Genomic DNA, 19223 nt, shown 5'->3' with positions numbered 1-19223 from the left:
ATTGCAGGCTTTTGGGGAAGGATCCAGCAGATGGAAGATCTGTATCTCTCTGCCTTTCAAAAACAGGGCAGCGGGGGGTGGGGTGGCACAAGAATAACATTTTTATGACCATCTAGCACTTTCTGTTTGAATCACAGAAAATCAGATGCAAATCAACCAAGTTCTTCTGCTACCACAAAAAGAAACGTATTTATCATACAAGAGGATGCAGTAGATTGCTAAATGCACAAAGACTTTGAAATGTAAGATGCTTGTGGGAAAAAAATGCCAGCTGCTTTTTCCTCTTCCTCAAGGACTAAGCTTCCTCTCGGTTGCCGCCATCTCCCACTCGCCGCTGGGAAAACAGGGCCCAGCCAAAGCAACACGTCTGGGATAATTTCCAGGACCCAGCAAAAGTAACACGTCTGGGATAATTTCCAGGGCCCAGCTGGAGATCAGGAGGTGGGCGTGGCTGGGAATGACATGAAGATCTGCAGGCCTCAAGGCCCTCGTCTGTCCTACACGCAGAATTCATCCCCAGTGGGAGCAGTGCAGCTTCCACGCGTGCAAATGTTCTGGATGGGACAGCCAAAGGAGGCCTTCGGAGAGGCCCCAAGAGCTGTGCCCAGTGCTGGGCGCAGCCACGGCCTGAAGCCACAGCTTTGTCCCTATAGGACACATGTGTTGCTCCTCTCTCTCTTCCTCTGACTAGCTCACGATGTTAATCCGCACCCGTAAGAAGCTGGGCCATCACAAGGCTTACACAGCAGCACAGTGAAACTGCCATCCGCACAAAATAACCCACACGTCTGTAGCAAAGAAAGAAACGCAAAGCGAAGGCAGTCAGACATCAGATTCAGGAAAAAAAAAAAAAAAATCGAAGCTCTACTTTATGCAAAAATAAGTTCTCTGTTCAAAGCTGAGGGCGACTGAAAATTCTCCTCCTCTACACTTCAGGGGATCATTCTCTGTGCTTAAAGGAAAGCTGCAAATCTGAACCCCAACTCAGCTCAGAACACTTCTAATATGCCTCTTCCCACCTCTCCCTACTACACAGGGGTCTCTAGTGGAAAATCGTCAGACAGCTTGCCGCAACACTGGCTCGGAAGTCCTCAGGGATGCTTGGGTGCTGGTTCTTTACAACCTGAGCACAGCAAAAGGCAGGGCGCACCTGTACCACATGGCAGTCACTGGGCAAGGTCAAGTTAGAACTGCGCTGCAGGCTCTTCACTGGAATGGACTTCAATGATCTCTCCAACCTTCAAATGGGAAAACGGAATCTTCCAAGAGCCCCCTGGTTTTGAATAAAGACGGCTGTCTCGTTTCAAGGAAGTGACTTCCTCCGGCTCCTCAAATTCCCGCCTGGAAGGACTGCCCTCTAGGGAGTGCATTTGCTTGGAGGAGAAAGGAAATTGGCTTTGGCCAGAAAGCCGACTCCACGCTGCCGTGGGGACCCATCGTGCTGGTCTTCTCCCACAATTCCTATTTATCTTTGGAAAGCTGTCAAGCCCTTTAATTTCCAGAACAGGCTTTCTCAACCTTGGCACCCCTGGCCTCTGGGCCAGGCAATTCTTTGCTGTGGGGCAGCCCTGTGCTTTCTAGGATGCTCAGTAGCAACTTTAGTCTCCACTCTCTAGATGCCTGTAACATCTGCCCGGTGTGACAATCACACATGTCGCCACCCCGCCCTGTCCCCAGTGAAGAACTGCTGGTCTAGAGGAATACTGCCAAGCCCGGGGTAGTTATCAAAGACACAAGGACAGGACTGGCAGCAACCTCCACCTGTCCCTCTGATTTGGCTTCCTTGTGCTTCCTGGAGGAGAGAGTGTGGCTACAGCCCACAGTGTTTACCTGGGCATCCGTCAGTTCATTCTCCAGCGTCTTTCTGGCGGACGTGGCTTCTTTTTCTTCCTTCCTGGCATGCGCGAGGGCCTCCTCTAATTGCCGCACTTGTCCCTGCAGGGAAATACTGGCTTAGGACGAGCTTGGACGCGTGCTAGGCCTATGAAGCTGACTCAGTGGAGTGAAATGGATGCGGGAGACATCCGTGGACACAGCATGGCTGTGGTGGCAATGCACCTGTCATGGGCCCAAGGTGACACACAACAGCTGTGTGCTTGGATGTGTGCCTGCCTGTAGTTCCACTTCTTAGCCAAGTCTGAACATCCAAATTACCTAGGGGGGGGTTTCAAACCCACAAATATCCAGGCTGACCTTTGGAAACTCAGAAACTCCAGGCACTGAATGGGCCCAGGGACACACGGGTTTTAAAAGCTGTGAGGGTGATGCTAAGGGGTGTGTTCCCTTTCACTGTCAGCTGCCCATTCTTCTGCCACCCACTTACATCTCTTGCTTCCAGCTTCCCACTTCTAGAGCTCTAGCAAACTGGGTAATTGGTTTGCTAAAACCTGTGTGCCTTCAAAGACATCAACTGATATTAACAAAGGACAAGCAGCCTGGCCGGCGCCGCGGCTCACTAGGCTAATCCTCCACCTAGCGGCACCAGCACACCGGGTTCTAGTCCCGGTTGGGGCGCCGGATTCTGTCCCGGTTGCCCCTCTTCCAGGCCAGCCCTCTGCTGTGGCCAGGGAGTGCAGTGGAGGATGGCCCAGGTGCTTGGGCCCTGCACCCCATGGGAGACCAGGAAAAGCACCTGGCTCCTGGCTCCTGCCATCGGATCAGCGCGGTGCGCCGGCCGCAGCGCACCGGCCACGGCGGCCATTGGAGGGTGAACCAGCGGCAATGGAAGACCTTTCTCTGTCTCTCTCTCTCACTGTCCACTCTGCCTGTCAAAAAAAAAAAAAAAAGGACAAGCAGCCTTGAGTGAGAATGGGCCTGGCCGAGGTGTCTGGAGGCCTTGGCAAAGCCTCAGAAGGCTGATCTTGCCTGATATCAAGGTGAGCAAGGACCCTGGGCCCATCCAGTGTCTCCCACTGCTTCTCATCCCTCACCCAGATCTCCCATTCATACCATTCCTAGAGGAAGAAAAGAAAGGGCGTGCAGAGAGGAGCTACTCACAGTCGTCCTGCCCCTTCCCTACTAACTCACGACAATGCATCCCCTCCCCGCTTCGGAAACCACTCACTCAGGGAGGATGGACCGGCTGCCGTGGAGCCCAGGCTGGGCCCACGAAGCCTCACCTCGTACTTCTGGAGCGTGTCCTTTGCTTTGGCTTCATCGCCTTTCAGGTCACTGACGTGCCTCTGCAGCTGGGCCGCTCTCCGCTCCAGCTCTCCAATCCGCCCCTGCAGCTTCTCATTCTCCTCCTTCAGCAGCTGCTCACGCATCTCAGCCCCCACCTTGTTCTGCTCAGAAGCACTGCTCCGGCTGGCCAGGACTTCGACATTCTGTTAAGAATATGGCGCAGTGAACACAGGGAAACAGGGGTTCATGGGCTGTCCCCAGGCTGGGAGAACAGCTGATGCTTATGAAAACCCACAACATTTCAGGCCCTGCACTACACCTGCAGCCCACACCCAGTCCACCACATGCTTCACAGATGAAGTGCTGGGGCCGATGTTGTGGCATAATGGGCAAGACCGCCACCTGCAATGCTGGCATCCCGTATGGGCACCAGTTCGAGTTCCCGGCTGTTCCACTTCCTATCCAGCTCCCTGCTAATGGTCTGGGGAAAGCAAAAGATGGTACAGGTGTTTGGGACTCTGCCACCCACGTGGAACACCCAGATGAAGCTCCCCGCTCCTGGGTTCAGCCTGGCCCAGTCCTGGCCATTGGGGCCATCTGCAGAGTGAACTAAGGATGGAGAACCTCTGTCTCTCCCCTTCCCTCCCCATCACGTAACTGAACTTTCAAATAAATAAGTGTTAAAAAAAAATAAAAGAAAAGAAGTGCTTCAAGAACACAGCAATGCTCACTAGGTGAGTTCTGCTTCTAAGCTGCAGAAGTAGCACTGAGGGGCTGCGGCGGGGGCCACAGACCCGTGGTGTCGCGGGACCCAGAAGACTTTCTGTCTGGCTCATTATAGGAAAAGTTTGCCAACCTTGCCTGTGTTAGATCCTCTGCATGAGATTTCAGCCTTTTGACAACTCTAGGAGGTGGGTGCTGCTTTTACCACCGTCTTAGAGAAGAAGAGGCGGGGACTTTAGCCAGACTAAGCAGCTCATCCAGGATCCCCAGGGGGAAGTGCGTTCAGACGAACTGAGTTCGCCTTCCAAGCCCTTTGCTTCTGATGCGTTCACTGCCCTGCTTCCCTACCAAGGGGCAGGGCCCTTCACGGAAACTCTTGATGAAAGGCAGCTTCTGTGTACCGGGTTTTTCTTTTTTTTTTTTTCAATGCCCACGAGAAAACAGAAATTAAAAGTTGCTTTTCATATAGTGCATAGTGCAAGTTCTGGCAGAATCCACTGAAAATGACCTTGTGCTGCACACAATTCACAACAGAATGGAATGCATCAACTGCAGGATGACGACTGTTAATTGCACATGTCACGTGGGCTTTGTATTCTTAGTTCAGCAAGCTGACGTGATGATAAGCAGTTCCTGTGCAGCATTCCCCCTCTTCAGGCAGATCTCTTGCCTGTCCTCCATTTTTCTGCTACCACAAAGATGTCAGTGTCAGCACATCTCATGCTCATGAAACGGCGCAGCTGCCTGCGAGAAAACAGAGACTCAGGCAGGGCAAGTCACAGCTTCCAAAGCTCCTGCGATGGCCCACTTGGGAGAGCGATCTGCTACATTTGCTTGCTTGCTTGCTTGCATAGCCCTTTGGAAAGAACTTTAAATCTTTTACCAGCACAGTAGGCTGTATTATCCTGAACTTTATCAAATAGCGAGTTTCAGAAAGCCCAGCATCTTTTCACAACCCAAATGTTCAATTCAGTACAGCAGAGAGATGCATCGGAGCCAAGCACCTGTGTTACAGTGAGGCTACAGCTGGCACTGCCCGGAGAGCGAGGTGGCAGGCAGCGGGAATGCGTCAGGACCACGTGGATGCCATCTCCTAATGCAACCTGCAAGAGGAGGCATTCTAAAGATGAACACAATAGACAAAGTGTGGTTGAAATACTGATGAGGGATCTGAAGAATCCAGGAACTGATTACACCTGGGAAAGAAAGAGAACAGCCTATACTGCCCATTCCTAAGCCTCCCATTAAGGAGAATGCAAAGCTACAGTTTATTACCAAGACAAGGTGGTACCGGCCTAAGGGTAGACATACAGATCAATGGAATAGAATTGGGAATCCAAAAGTAATCCCATACATTTGCAGACCACTGACTGGCAACAAGGGTTACATACTGAGTCAACAAGGAAAGCACAGGCTTTAACAGCGGTGCTGAGAAAACTGGACATCCACGTGCAAAAAAGGAAAGTGAGACCCCTTCCTTGTACACACAGCGAGGGACTCAACTGCACCATAGATCCAACTGCAAGAGCTGAAACTGTAAAACTCTTTAAGAGGAAACAGGAGTAAACGTGACCTTGGGTAAGGATAGGGTCCTCAAGCACAAGTGACTATAGAATACGTAAATCAGACATCTTCAAAACAACTTTTAGGCTGCAGATGATACTACCAAAAAGTGAAAAGACAATCTATATGATAAGAGGACATATTTTCCAATCATATTTCTGATAAAGGATTCAGATCCAAAATACACAAAGAATTCATCAATAAAAAAGATAACCCTGCCTGCATACAGAATATTACTTGGCACAGAAAGGAAATACAATGCATGCCACAACACAGACGAACCCTGAAACCATTATGCTAAGTCAAAGAAGCCAGCCACAACAGATCCCACACTGATATTCATATGAAACGCCTAGATCAGCAAATCACAGAGACAGAAAGTACAGAGTGGTTGCCCGAGGCAACAGGGAGGGAGCTGGGAAGGGGGACAGAAGTGACTGCTTCATGAGTATAGGGTTCTTTGCGGGGAGTGATAGCAATGTGCCAACACGGAGTAACGTGCCACAGCTGAACTGCACGTTATGTGGATTGTACCTGACTATAACTGTTTTTAAAAAGCTACAAGTCAAGGGAGACTTGGAGGGGCTGGCACTGTGCCGTAGTAGGTTAAGCTGTTGTCAGTAGTACCAGTGTCCCACGTGAGTGCTGGTGGGAGTACCGGCCGCTCCACTGCAGATCCAGCCCCCAGCTAATGCATCTGGTAAAGCAGCAGAGGACAGCCCAAGTGCTTGGGCCCCTGCACCCACGTGGAAGACACAGATGGAGTTCCTGGCTCCTGACTCCCAGCTTTGGCCTGGCCCAGTGCTGGCCACTGCAGCCATTTGGGGACTGAACTGGTGGGTAGAAGCTCCATCTCTTCCTCACTTTGTAATTCTGACTTTCAAATAAATAAATAAATAAATCTTAAAGTGGGAGTGGACAGTGGGGACAGGGAGACCAAGAAGACAAAGGAGCAAGGGTGGAGAGAGACGAGGTGTTTGCTCCGTGTTCAGGGACTTGCTGAGGAGTTAAGAGAGGAAGAGAGGACTTTTTGGCGAGACAAGGAACACTCACACATTTGTCCAGATTCTCAGGAAGAAGGGGGATACTAAGAACCAGACCTGATTTAACCTTGTTTTGGGTCTAAGGGCACCAGGAGACACTGGATAAGGGAACCAGGACTGTACTGCGGTGTTTAGAGCTTTGTATGTGAGCACACGACTCCATGTATGGCTGGCAAGTGTTCCCTCCGCTCCCAATTTCCACAGTGGTGAGGCTCAGTATGACTTCAGGGGAGCCTGTGTAGGTTGAGATACTTAGCCCTGTTCTGATTATTATGATTTTTTAAAGATTTGTTTATTTGAAAGGTAGACTTACAGAGACAGGTCTTCTATCTGCTGGTTCACTCCCCAAATGGCTGCAACGGCTGGAGCTGAGCCAATCTGAAGCCAGAAGCCAGGAAATTTTTCCAGGTCTCCCAAGTGGGTGCAGGGGCCCAAGGACCTGGGCCATCCTCTGCTGCTTTCCCAGGTACATTAGCAGGGAGCTGGATCAGAAATGGAGCAGCTGGGACACAAACTGGCACCCATATGGGATGCTGGCACTGCAGGCTGGGGCTTTAACCTGCTGTGCCACAGCACCAGCCCCTGTTCTATTTGTAACTGATGTTTTTCTCTGTCTTCATAGTGTGGTTGAACACATCATGTTAACAAATATTTTTAATGTAAGCCTCTGTTGACCAATTTATCCAGAAACCTCTCCCATCCCATCCCCAGCACACATACCCTATTTACCATTTAAAACGAAGTCCACAGAACTTCCTTCCCTGAATTCGTAACTGCATAATACAACCGCAGCAGTCCTCAGCATAAAAAAAAAAAAATCATAGCCTTTGTTCAAGGCAAGAACACATTGAGTATCCCTTCTCTGACATGCTGAGGACCAAAAGTGTTTCGGATCTTGAAATACTTGCAGACTATGGCTAGACAACCCTGATTCAAAAATCCCAAATCCAAAATGCTCCAAGGTTCAGATTTTAGATTTCCCAATTTTCATATGAGGGTGCTCGGCCTGTGCTACATGCAAGTTCTTCTTCACAACCATCCAGAGAACAGAAAACTGGGAGAGGACCTCCAAGGCCTTCCGAGCCCTGAACTGCTTCCATCTGCGCATCATCTCTTCCAAGTGCGTGAGTCTGTGAATGCAGCTCAGGCAGCAGGACCAAGTCCAGGGATGGTAGAGACCCACTCAAGTACAAGGTCACCGGGGACCAACGCTGCTGGCCACACGAAAGCCACTGGTCTGTCTCTGTGATTCTTTGATTCCTGTGCCCTGGATTGTAACAACATTAGAGAAAATGTTCCAATGGGAATGAAACCTAAGAGCGCACAGATCTACTGATCCATTTAGCCATATCATGCCACCCACGTAATGTTTATTTTTAATAGGAATATATGAATTTGATTTTTTTTGAAAGGTAGAGTGACAGACCTCCCCTCTGCTGGTTCACTCCCCAAATGCCTACAAGCGCTGGGCCTGAACCAGACTGAAGCCAGGAACTCAACCTAGGTCTCCCATGTGGGTGGCAGGGACCCAAGCACCTGAGCCGTCACTCACTGCTTTGCAGTGTCTGCATTAGCAGGAAGCTGGACTAGGAAGAGGAGCTGGGCATCCAACCCAGCCACCCCAGCACTGCTGCAGGCATCCCAAGCATTGCTAACCGCTGAGCCAAATGCCCTCCCCAGTTCTGAGTATTTTAACTACTAGTCAAACATACAGGCAGTCATAAATAGTAACAAAATCCAACTCTAATTCTTCTGCCACCCCCTAAAGTGGCAAACACCACAGGAGGTCACCACAATGGCAAAAAGTAACAACCATTCTACTCTCTATTGTTTTGTCCAAATCGGAGGATTGCTAAAACCTCGATGATCTTTTTTTCACCTACCAGGCACCCAAGGTCAAAGTTTTGATAACACAGTTTGTGGGCAATGTGAGGAAACAGGGAGACTCATCCATTGCTGGTAGGGCTGGAAACAGAGATGAGTTCCTGGAAGGGGATTTAGTAGGGCCTACCAAAATGATCAGGGACAGTCCCTTTGACCCAGCAACTTCTCTTCTAGCACACTGTTCTACACTGGTGCCAAAAATGAGACACATAAAAATCAGATTATTAATGGCAGCACTATTATGGCAAGAGATTCCAAGCAACAAAATACCAATCCTTTTTTCTTTTTTTTTTAAGGATTTATTTTTATTTATTTGAAAGAGTTACAGAGAGAGGTAGAGACAGAGAGACAGAGGTCTTCCATCCGCTGGTTCACTCCCCAGATGGCCGCAATGGCCGGAGCTGCGCAGATCCGAAGCCAGAAGCCTCCTCTGGATCTCCCATGTGGGTGCAGGGGCCCAAGGACTTGGGCCATCTTCTACTGCTTTCCCAGGCCACAGCAGAGAGCTGGATTGGAAGAGGCACAGCCAGGACTCGAACCGGCACCCATATGGGATGCTGGCACTGCAGGCTGGGGCTTTAACCTGCTGCGCCACAGCACTGGCCCCAAAATGCCAATCCTTTGGACATTAGTGACATCGGTTCAAAGGTATCCAGTGCAACCATACAACTGGGGGGAAAAGGAGAAAGTGAGGAAAAGGGACAGAGCAGTACGCATCTCTCAATGAATGGAAAGGTGAGGAGGGATCAACAGGCACCGACGTGGCTGCACAAGAGATCGGTAACTCTGTCTTCTGAAGAAGGACTTACAAAGCAGAGGAAAGTTTTCCATCACAAACCCTCCTGTCATTTTTACATTTTGAACCACAGAAATTTCACCCTGTATTAAAATGTTTAAAAACAAACACACATTTTCTATGCAAAGGCGGATGGTCAATGGCTACAGGCACCCAGGAGACAACCCCACCCCTTCAGCCATGTTCTCACCTCCTCCTGCCCCTGGACACCTTTTCCCAGCCTCTTCACTGATACTTCTGGGCCCTGAAAGGTGGCGGAGCCCGAGCCCCAGAACAGCTGTACAAACAGAGCAGAGCGCCAACCTTCCCACGCCGCGCGCTGGAGTTGGGCAATTCCTTTTCAGCACACACAGCTGGAGGAGCGGAAAAGGCCCGCATGGCCCAGGAGCTGCTATCACCACAGTGGTTCTCCAGCGCTTCCAGCCCAGCCACTCCAAGGTGAGAAGTCCAAGGGGCGGTGACGAGAGCCATCCAGAGGACTTGGAAGAACTGCTTCCAAGACTCACACTTTCCCATTAAAAAGGCACATACGTTCTGATGTATTTGATCTCATATATTTTTCATTCCACTTCATGTCTCTGTTTATATTACAGAGTCTGTGCTGCTGGTATCGAGGGAAGAGGGGACACTGTCACTCTGACTTTCCCAAGTGGTCCCCTTCCCACCCACCCAGCTCACACACACGTAGCCCCGTGTGCGTTATCACAGGCACACATCACCTCAACAACGCAATTCTCATTTGTACTTCTAAAACTGAGTGTCCAACAGCACTGCATGATCTGAGGCCCTGTCTCCACCCAGATCTGATTCAATCCAGCTGTGCCTTTTGCTGGAACCTTCGACTCTCCCTGGCCTCATACCGCCTTGGTTTCTGCTTCCTCATCTGTAACGGGGCTGAAGTTACCCACCCCATGCCCTGTTGTGAACAACTAAATAAAAATACAGCTCTTGCAATAACTATCATTACCATTCCTAGGCCAACTAAACCTACATCTGTTTCCCTACAACAACCAAGGACCTCAAACAGCGTGGGTCCAAGTCGGCACTCATGGCTTCAGACCATGACCTGCAAATGCTTTACCAACTAAAATTCAAGTCCAGACTTCTCGAAAGGCAGCATCAAGATTTCCTAAACAAATTTTCGGAGCAACTGCTCTGCACAAAGGAGAGGAGCCCTGTCGTGTTCCGCGGGCTAGTCAGGTTTCTTGGTTGGTCAGTTCATTAAAAGCTTAGTCCCAGTTCCTAATCAAAGGTAAACTGATGACAACTAAGGAGAAAAAAAAAAATCCCCTTAAAAAGACAGGCAGCACGTTTTCCAGTGCTGAATTGATCCTTTTAAAGTAGCTGTCTTTTAACCATATGCTCCAATTACTGACTGAAAAGGAGGCGGGGAGGGAAATGCAATTACATCCCATCCACTACCCTGTCCTTGCCAGACACGCACCACCATTCATTGCTGTACAAGCTAGCACATTTCCCCGAGGTAACGCCCACCTGGAGCTAGAAGCAGCTTTTGTTCACAACAAGCACAAAACTCCCCAATAGCATCATAAAATGGCCACGGCTGGGTGTTCTGTCTGGCCCAGCAGGCTCTGTGTCAGGCAGAGAGCTGACCCCACAGACAGGCTGGCAACCACACAGGGCCGGGGGGCCTCCGGGCCGGGCTCGGGCAGACCCAGTGCAGAAACAGAGCAGACTTTACTAATTAACAAGGCCTCTGCCTCTGCGGGCTTTGTTTCCCTTCTATCTCCCTTTTTTTGCTGAATGAGTGAAAACAGCTGAGGCGTGGAGGCCAGGGAGGCCCGGGAGTGGAATGCTGGTTTGCCACCCCCACGCTCCAGTGTGTTGAAGCTGCAGGACAGAGAGGCACCCGACGTGTCTCCCAGGTCAGCTCAGCTGTGGCCAGGTTGCGGACTTCTCAGCATCGTAGCTGGGGACTACTCCACTTTCATTTGCACAGTGAGGGCCTGGGTCCCAATTAACGAGTCCTTTCCTCACTCTGCGTGTGTGGGAAACCAAGTCCCGTGTTATGTCTTCAGCTTGCCTCTCACTTGACCAAGAGGAAAGTCTTTAGGTACAGAAAGAGCGTGTGTTTTACAGTCACAAGTAGCCCACCTTACCCTAACTTGCCTGTGAACTTCACTGGCCTAAGGTCTCCAAGCTAAGGCTTCTTCAATTTTAATGATGACAGGAATCTGGTGAAAATGCTCCTTCTGATTTGGGACGTCCAGGGCATGACCAGGGCATGACCTGCATTTCTAACGAGTCCCCAGGTGCTACCAACGATGCAGGTGTGCAAAGCTCACTCTGAGAAGGGAGTCCGGGCTAATGAGATGCTGCACCAACCCAGAACCTTCCTGCAGAGCTGTGAGCTCGCCTCCCACCTTCATGCTTCTTGGTATGACTCTAAGTGCCTGGGATTAGGTTCTAGGTGGTTCAGGTGTCACGGCGGGCTCTGTGGCAGCTCACACGGTAGCCCTCTGCAAGCCCTTAACCCCGCTGAGTTCCATTCACATCCTTCTAGAAAGTGTGATAGGTGAGGCATTCCCTCAGAGATTCAGACAATCAAAAAGGAGGGGTGGGCATTTGGTGCCACTTACGATTTCCTCATCCCATATCGGAGTCCCTAGGTTCAAGTCCCAGCTCCACTTCCAATCCAGCTTCCTGCTAATGTGTACCTGGGTGACAGCAAGCAATGGCTCAAGTAGTGAAGCAAGGAAGCAGTGCACAGGAGAGATGTACAGGGTGCTCATTGCTAAAACTCTACAAATTTTCAGGAAGATTCCAAAGCCAGGAACATAAAGGTCGCCATTCAGTTTCCTCTGCATGTGGATTATAGACAGATCCTGCTAATCATTTACTCTATGATGACTTCAGAAAAGTCACTGAACTTGCTCGCCTTCAGTTTCCTCCTTTGCAACTGGGAAGGATCAGTCCAGCAATCTCCACATCCTTGCCAGCTCTAACACTCGGGAATTCTAGAATGAACCGGAAGAAACTGGGCGGTCATGGAAAACACCGAAGCTTCTAGAAGCTTTCCTCCTACCACATCATGGCTAGGTTTTATTTTCAAGCGCCATCACCTAAGCCAGACTGTTGACATCGGTGTCCTTGCCACTAAGGTAGAGCCCCGTGTTTCAAGCTCCTTTTCCTACCGCCACTAATTTTCCATAACTCAGGAGTTTAAACATATAACGTCTAATGCAGATTTCATTTATATCTTCTGTTGCTGCACTAGTGGTAATTTTCTTGCTTACAGAACTACCTAAAATATATCGTCAGGCCGGCGCCGCGGCTCACTAGGCTAATCCTACGCCTGCGACGCTGGCACACCGGGTTCTAGTCCCAGTTGGGGCGCTGGATTCTGTCCCGGTTGCCCCTCTTCCAGGCCAGCTCTCTGCTGTGGCCCGGGAGTGCAGTGGAGGATGGCCCAAGTGCTTGGGCCCTGCACCCGCATGGGAGACCAGGAAAAGCACCTGGCTCCAGGCTTCGGATCAGCGTGGTGTGCCGGCTGCATTGTGCCAGCCGCAGCGGCCATTGAGGGGTGACCAACGGAAAAGGAAGACCTTTCTCTCTCTCTCTCACTGTCCACTCTGCCTGTCCAAAAATAAATAAATAATAAATATATATATCTTCATTTTTTTAAGTTGATGTGTTTGTAAGGTGTATTTATTTGAAAGGCAGAATTACAGAGAGGCAGAGAGAGAGAAGGAGGGAGGGAGAGAGAGAGAGAGAGAGGGAGGTCTTCCATCTGCTGGTTCACTCCCCAACTGGCTGCAACAGCCAGAGCTAGGCTGATCTGAAGCTAGGAGCCAGGAGCTTCTTCTGGGTCTCCCACACGGCTGTAGGGGCCCAGGGACTTGGGCATCTTCCATTGCTCTCCCAGGCCAAAGCAGATTTGGATCGGAAGTGGAGCATATGGGATTTGAACCGGCGCCCGTAAGGGATGGGCCGGAGTGGAGGCCCCAATACTTTCTCATTTAATAAGATACAACTACTCATGTTTTTTTTTTTTCCTACACTAACTCAGAGATTGTATAGGTTAGAAATCTCCTACACTAACTCAGATTGTATAGGTTAGAAATCTCTTTGCTTTTCTTCACAATGTCCTTGTGAAAAGAGTTAAAGTGCTTCCCTTCAAATAATTAAGAAAGCAGGAAGATGTGCTGCTGAGTTGCCTGTAACTTGGACGCTGGTCTAAGACAAGAGGAGTTAGGACGATAAAGTCCTCACACTTCCTCACAGAATGCACCTGACATAGGTTCTCATTTAAACCACACACACACAACGTGCTCAGCGTAGGGATAAAAATCCCTGTGATAAAAATATTCTGTACCTAAGCAAGCAAATGGTTTTCCAAAAGACAACATGCTCAATAGTCTCCCCTGACATACTGTGTAATTCTGTTTGTATGAAGTGTTCTAACGAGGCAAGTCCCTAAAGGGAGAAAATGGGTTAGCAGGCGACAGAGGATGGGCGACAGGAAATACAGATGAAAGGGACTTCATGGGGGGGAGGGGGGAGGATGGAAATATTCTGAAATGCGATAGTGGTGCTGGCTGCCAGAACTGTGACCAGATGAAAACCACTACACTGTACCCTTTAACGGGGTTAACATGGGGGAGCCTGTATTGTGTGAATGTTATCTCAGTAACAAGAGCAGAAAAAAAGAGCTCAGGCCTTAGAGCCAACAAACCTCAGTTGGCTCTGCTCCTCCTTCCTGAAGTCGGTTTTCCCAGTGTTCGAAAAATTAACCCAGGGCCGGCGCTGTGGCGTAGCGGGTGAAGCTGCCGCCTGCAGTGAGAGCATCCCATAGGGGTGCTAGCTTAAGTCCCGGCTTCTCCATTTCCGATCCAGCTCTCTGCTATGGCCTGGGAAAGCAGTGGAAGATGGCCCAATTCCTTGGGCCCCTGCACCCTCGTGAGAGACCCAGAAGACGCTCCTGGCTTCAAAACGGCCCAGCTCTGGCTGTTGCAGCCATCTGGGGAGTGAACCAATGGATGGAACACTCCTCTCCCATCTTCCCCTCTCTGCCTCTCTGTAACTCTGCCTTTCAAATAAAATAAATAAATCTTTTTTAAAAAGTATGAATTGAGGCATTATAGAGTACACAGCTCCTAGCAGTGATTTAGGCCCAGAGTGAGAACTCGACTGATGGCAGCTACAGAGTAAGCTAGGGATGCCTTAAGTCACACAACCAGGACTCGAACCTGGATCTAACTCTGGGTTTATGATCTCTGGGGGCTGCTGCTGGGTTCTTCCTAGGGGGACAGCAGCTTCAGAGACATTCCCCGAGTCAGCCAGGGAAGGGGAGAGGATCGCACCTGCCAGCCGGGGGCTTTAGCTCGGCGTGCACACTCGCCCAGACGGCATTACAGAGGCTTCTCGGAAACACAGCCACGGGTCACTCACTCGCAATTACGCTTTTGCTTTTCCAACATCACCCCTTAAAAAAATCTTGCAAAATGCTCCTTCCTTTCCAGATGATAAAAAGAGCCTCGTACCATGTTTATAAGACACCATGAAGGCCACAGTTTAAGCTCACCTTGGAACCAGCATGTATAAGTTCTGTGCACGGAACTCAACACACCCGATGCAGAGCTGCTGGTGGCTGGGAGGGGCTGCTCCCCTGCAGGGCCATGCCCCAGGACTCTGCCAGTTAAGTGACTTCTCACAGGCAGACAGACCACGGCTTCACAAATGGTTACAGATCAGCTCGCTGTCGGCACACACATGCCCAACAGGTTGAACGGGATTCTTGAAGAAAGAAGATTAACAAGCTGTCCCGGGGCAGTGTGGAGACCCCTCCAAGATAAACCAAAGGCCCCTTCTAGAAAGTCACAGGTCCTCACAGAGGCCACAGCTCTCTGCTCTCCTTCCAGGAATGGTATTCAGCTAAGCTGCTCCCTCCCTTTCTCATTGGCTGCTCCCGTGTGTCCACATGTGTGAAAAGCATTGGCTCTCCTTTTAGAAACCATGCCATTTAAGACCTTCACCAAGAACTCACCACCCCATGACCATTCTCACAGGTGTCTCTTTGTGACCCCAAACAAGACCAAATTTCCATGTAGAAACTGTCCACTTCTCCCTTTGTCCACCCATCTCCACAGCTCCAGGAGCAAGTGCATTGTAACAGGGACTGGACAAAGAGGAGGCAGCCTGCCGCTGCCCAGGGAGGCAAATGGCTGGGCCAAGATCTTCACAAGTTCTGAGGCTGATTCCTGCAGGCCCCAGAGTTCACACACACAGCAAGAGGGGCCTTCACTTATTTCCTCCTTCAAAGCGATTGGTCATTCCCTGGGACAGCGTTGAGTAGCCCGGGCTCCTGCAAATCCCACGGGTCTCTAGTCCCTTCCTTGTAGGCCAACATGCTGGGCCAGGCAGCTAAGCTCTAAGTGGCCTGCAAAGGAAACAGGGTCAGAAATAGAAATGTCCCTACCCAGGCATGGTCACCTGCTCGCTCCAAGAAATAATTTCTGTGACTTGCAGGTTGATTGCCTTAAAGACAGAGGTGGTGTTATGGAGCCATGCACTGCACGGATCAAGAGAAATGAAAAGCAATAGTGACAGTGTCAAAGCCTTAGCCTCTTTCTCAAAAGCAAACAGTGTGCAGGAAGGAATGACCACATCCTTCCCAGAAGTTATAAGGCGGAAATCAGACTTGCAGACAGAAGCCTTAAAGCAGGCGTGTTGACTTTCTGGTCCCCATCTCCTAGGACCACTTGTTTCCAGGCCACGCTGTTGGTCCAGTTCTCACTCAGACTCGCCATTTTCCAAATGGAGAACAAGTATCACTCCACCCGCCGCCCACCTTAGGAGAGCTGGGAGAGACAGAAGAGGAAAGGTGAGGGAACCAAGTCTCAGCTAAGACCTCCCCCAGGGCCACTCCAGATCCAGCTTCATCTGCTTCTGTGAGTTTTCTTTTCTTAGTATTTGAGAAAGAAGAGGAGCAGAGACAGAGCTCCTATCCACTGCTTCGTTCTCCCAAATGCCTGCAATGCCCAGGGCTGGGCTGGGGCCAAAGCCAGGAACCAGCAACTCAACCTGGGTTTCCACATGGGTGGTAGGAGCCTGGATGTGCAGACCATTACTGCTGCCTCCCAGGATCTGCGTTAGCAGGAAGCTGGAGTCAAGAGCTGGAGCCAGTCATCAAACCCAGGCACTCAAACTTATCTAACTGGCATCTTACCCACGAGCCCAAATGCCCATCATCTATCTGTTTTCAAGAGGAGCCATCCCAGGCACCAACTGGAAAGGCCCCCATGAATCGCCGTGGTGGTCTTTATTGCTGTTCACCAACACTGCCAGTTCTTCTCTCTCCAGGCACAAGTAAATTGGGCTCCTGTCCCCTGAAAGTCAAGTGCGGCCGTGTTACTAGCTTAGCCCGTGAAACGTGAGACCGCATACGTCATGTCCGGGTACAAGCTCGAGGAGCCTGTGAGTGATTTACCACATCCCCTTCCCCTGCTGCAGCCATCACAGACATCGGGTCCCCCTGGGGACTCTGATGAGCAAAGTAACCCATTTCCAACCTTGCCAGCACCCACACTGGAAATGCAGTGTAAGAAGTAAGTTTTCCTTAGTTACTGAGATGGGGGGCGGGGGGTGCTGTTATCACAGCATTAATCTAGCCTGTCACATACCAGTGAGGTCTGCTGCTTATAGATTCAAAACCTTGAGTACCTCACCAGCTTCATCCCAAAGTGAAACTGTAACCAGGAAAGTGAACAGACTTGGGTTCAAGTTCTGACTCTGTATCCAACCAGCTGTGATGCCAAGCCAGCCAATTACTCTTTGCTTAACAATATCGCCTAGCAAATAGGGTCACTGTGAGGAGGAATTGGATGTAGCAGGTGCTCAGGCATGCAGGGTGACTAAGAGACGAGAGGATTCCAGGGACCCTCATCATCATTAGCCCCCTGCTCTTGTCGCTCACCAGCTGGAACACTAGAGCCTCTTGTTTCCCACTGTCAAAAGGGGAAGTATGGCTGCACCTACTCTCCGGTTGGTTACAAGGGCTCGGCGTGAACCCAACACAACAGGCACAGGTGGCAGCCACTCCATAAGCAGGAATACCCTGTCTATCCCTTCTACTCTAAGCCGTTTACCTAGCCTTCCTCACGTGAGGCCTCAGAAGCAAGGGCTGATAAGCTGCAGCACCTGGCCCATGCATGGGAGGGCCCAGTCCTCCAGGGGCCTGCTGCTTCGGCTCCAGGCTGCCCTCCACACCCCATCTGACGGGATTCATACTTCCCCACCCCACCAAGTTACTGCTGCCACTTGCTGGACCAGAGCACTGCCTCGGCCAAGGGTCTCTGACTTTGAGGGCCCCGCATGCCAGCCTGACCCCTGAGATACCCACACCGGCCTGGGGTGACCTCTTGCATTTATTCAAGAGACCTGGCCCATCCTGGGTCCAGCTCGGTAGAATGAGAGAGGCCCCTTGACAGAGCTTCTGCTGGGCTACCACTGAGGCTCCAGAGAGCCTGGCAGCCCCTCCCAGCCCCAGCTTTGACTATTGCAGTGAGGCCCCAAGGAGTACCAGACCTCCTGTCTAGGAAAACCTGCTATTTGCCACAGGATCCTCAAACGCTAAAAGCATCTCCAACAACGCGTCCTTGGGCGACAGCTTCACGAACTGCTCTCACTGCGCTGCAGCGTCCCAGGGGCTCTCCAGGCACTGACAGCAGCTGGCACGGGAAGGACATCAGAGGCCACGTGGGAGCAAGGATCCTGCTCCCAGGGAGGCTGCTAGAGCTGCATTAGACCTCAGGCTCATCACCTCTCGCAGTCTCATTTCCCTGGCCATAAAATTCAGCAGAGAAGGAAATCCAGCTAAGCAGGTCAGTGCCCACCATGGACTGTCGACACTCAAGGAATACACAAGTTGAATAAAGAGCTCAGAGTCCCACAAGAGTTTAACAGGTTCACAAGGGGCGCATGGATAGCTCCAGACCAGAGAGAAGCTCACCAGCACAGCGGTCAACCAGTCTATAAGATCCTGGCCATCACCATGATCAAGATGGTGTCTGCACAGCCAGTACGGCTTATTTCCTCTCTGCCCCACCAGAGCTGCCATTGCTCCAAGTAAAAGAGACCTGTATGGTCATCCATCCTCCCCATTTACAGAGCCCCCAGTTCAAACCCTCTCTTGAATTTCCATTTCTCCCTCGCATCCTCCCCCCAATCCCTGACAGGTACCCAGCCACCCACAGACAGGAAACACGCTGCCTCGCAGAATAATCGCTTCCACACTCACTGCTCAGCCACAGACACGTCTTCATGCTGAGCTGACACCTGCTATCCTTCGACGTTACTGGGATCCACTCGGGAAGGGACAGACCTCTTCCTGGGTCCCCACCCCAGCCCCTCCCTTCTCTGGCCCAGCCCTTTTCCCCTTCCCTCCCATCCTCTGCAGGCTTCCTTGCGTTCCTCGGACACTCCTAGAGGTCATCTCTTGCCCTAGCCCCAGCCCCTTGGCTCACACATTGCACGTTGACTTTGGAGGAGAAACGACAACAGATCTTTACCTTCTGCTTCCTTTCCCCTCCCACACCGCTTTGTCTCCCTCGATGGCCAAGACCCACCCCACTCCACACCATCCCGTCCTATCCCATGCTAGAGAGGGAACTGGACAATGGACCTAATGTTCCCAGATGAGCTGCTGGCTGCACCACCCAAGGAAGCGCCCTGGGCCAGGCAGACAGAATAGCATCTACACAGCGCTCTGTGTGCCAGGCACCCTGCTGAGCCCTGCCCACAGGTCATCTCATTTAATCCTTAGGTATTATCCTTTCCTCATAAGTGATGTAATGGAGACATGGAGAGGTTAAATCTCTTGAAGTCGCACAGCTAGTAAGTCCCGGAGCCAGGGTGCAGCCCTGGGCAGCCAGACCTGAGAACCCCCGCAGGCTGGCATCTGGGTGGTTGAGCTCTGCCAGGCAGGGCCTGTGTCCCACTCTGTGCACAGCCTGGCCCAGTGCTCAGCACATGGCACACCCCCAACTCACGCTTCCAAATCAGCTGGATACAGGCTAAGTGTCCAGCATATTATAAAGTACCCAGGCTGGCGCAGTGGCTCAATAGGCTAA

The 19223-nt window shown here is 51.0% G+C and overlaps 1 protein-coding gene across 18 annotated transcripts in view; it reads right to left on the bottom strand.

Moving 5' to 3' along the window:
* The window catches only part of CGNL1 (cingulin like 1), a 176406-nt gene that overhangs the window by 25464 nt on the left and 131719 nt on the right, over positions 1-19223 (bottom strand). For all 18 annotated transcript variants that reach the window (XM_051821926.2, XM_051821932.2, XM_051821933.2 and 15 more), the window contains 2 exons: positions 3120-3326; positions 1831-1935 (listed from right to left, as the gene is read on the bottom strand). In XM_051821926.2, the coding sequence (XP_051677886.2) occupies positions 1831-1935; positions 3120-3326 (312 nt within the window). The remainder of the gene's footprint in view (positions 1-1830; positions 1936-3119; positions 3327-19223) is intronic.

Source organism: Oryctolagus cuniculus, chromosome 12 (genome assembly GCF_964237555.1).
Source record: "Oryctolagus cuniculus chromosome 12, mOryCun1.1, whole genome shotgun sequence".
Lineage (NCBI taxonomy): Eukaryota > Metazoa > Chordata > Mammalia > Lagomorpha > Leporidae > Oryctolagus > Oryctolagus cuniculus.
This window is presented reverse-complemented; position numbering and strand designations above follow the sequence as displayed.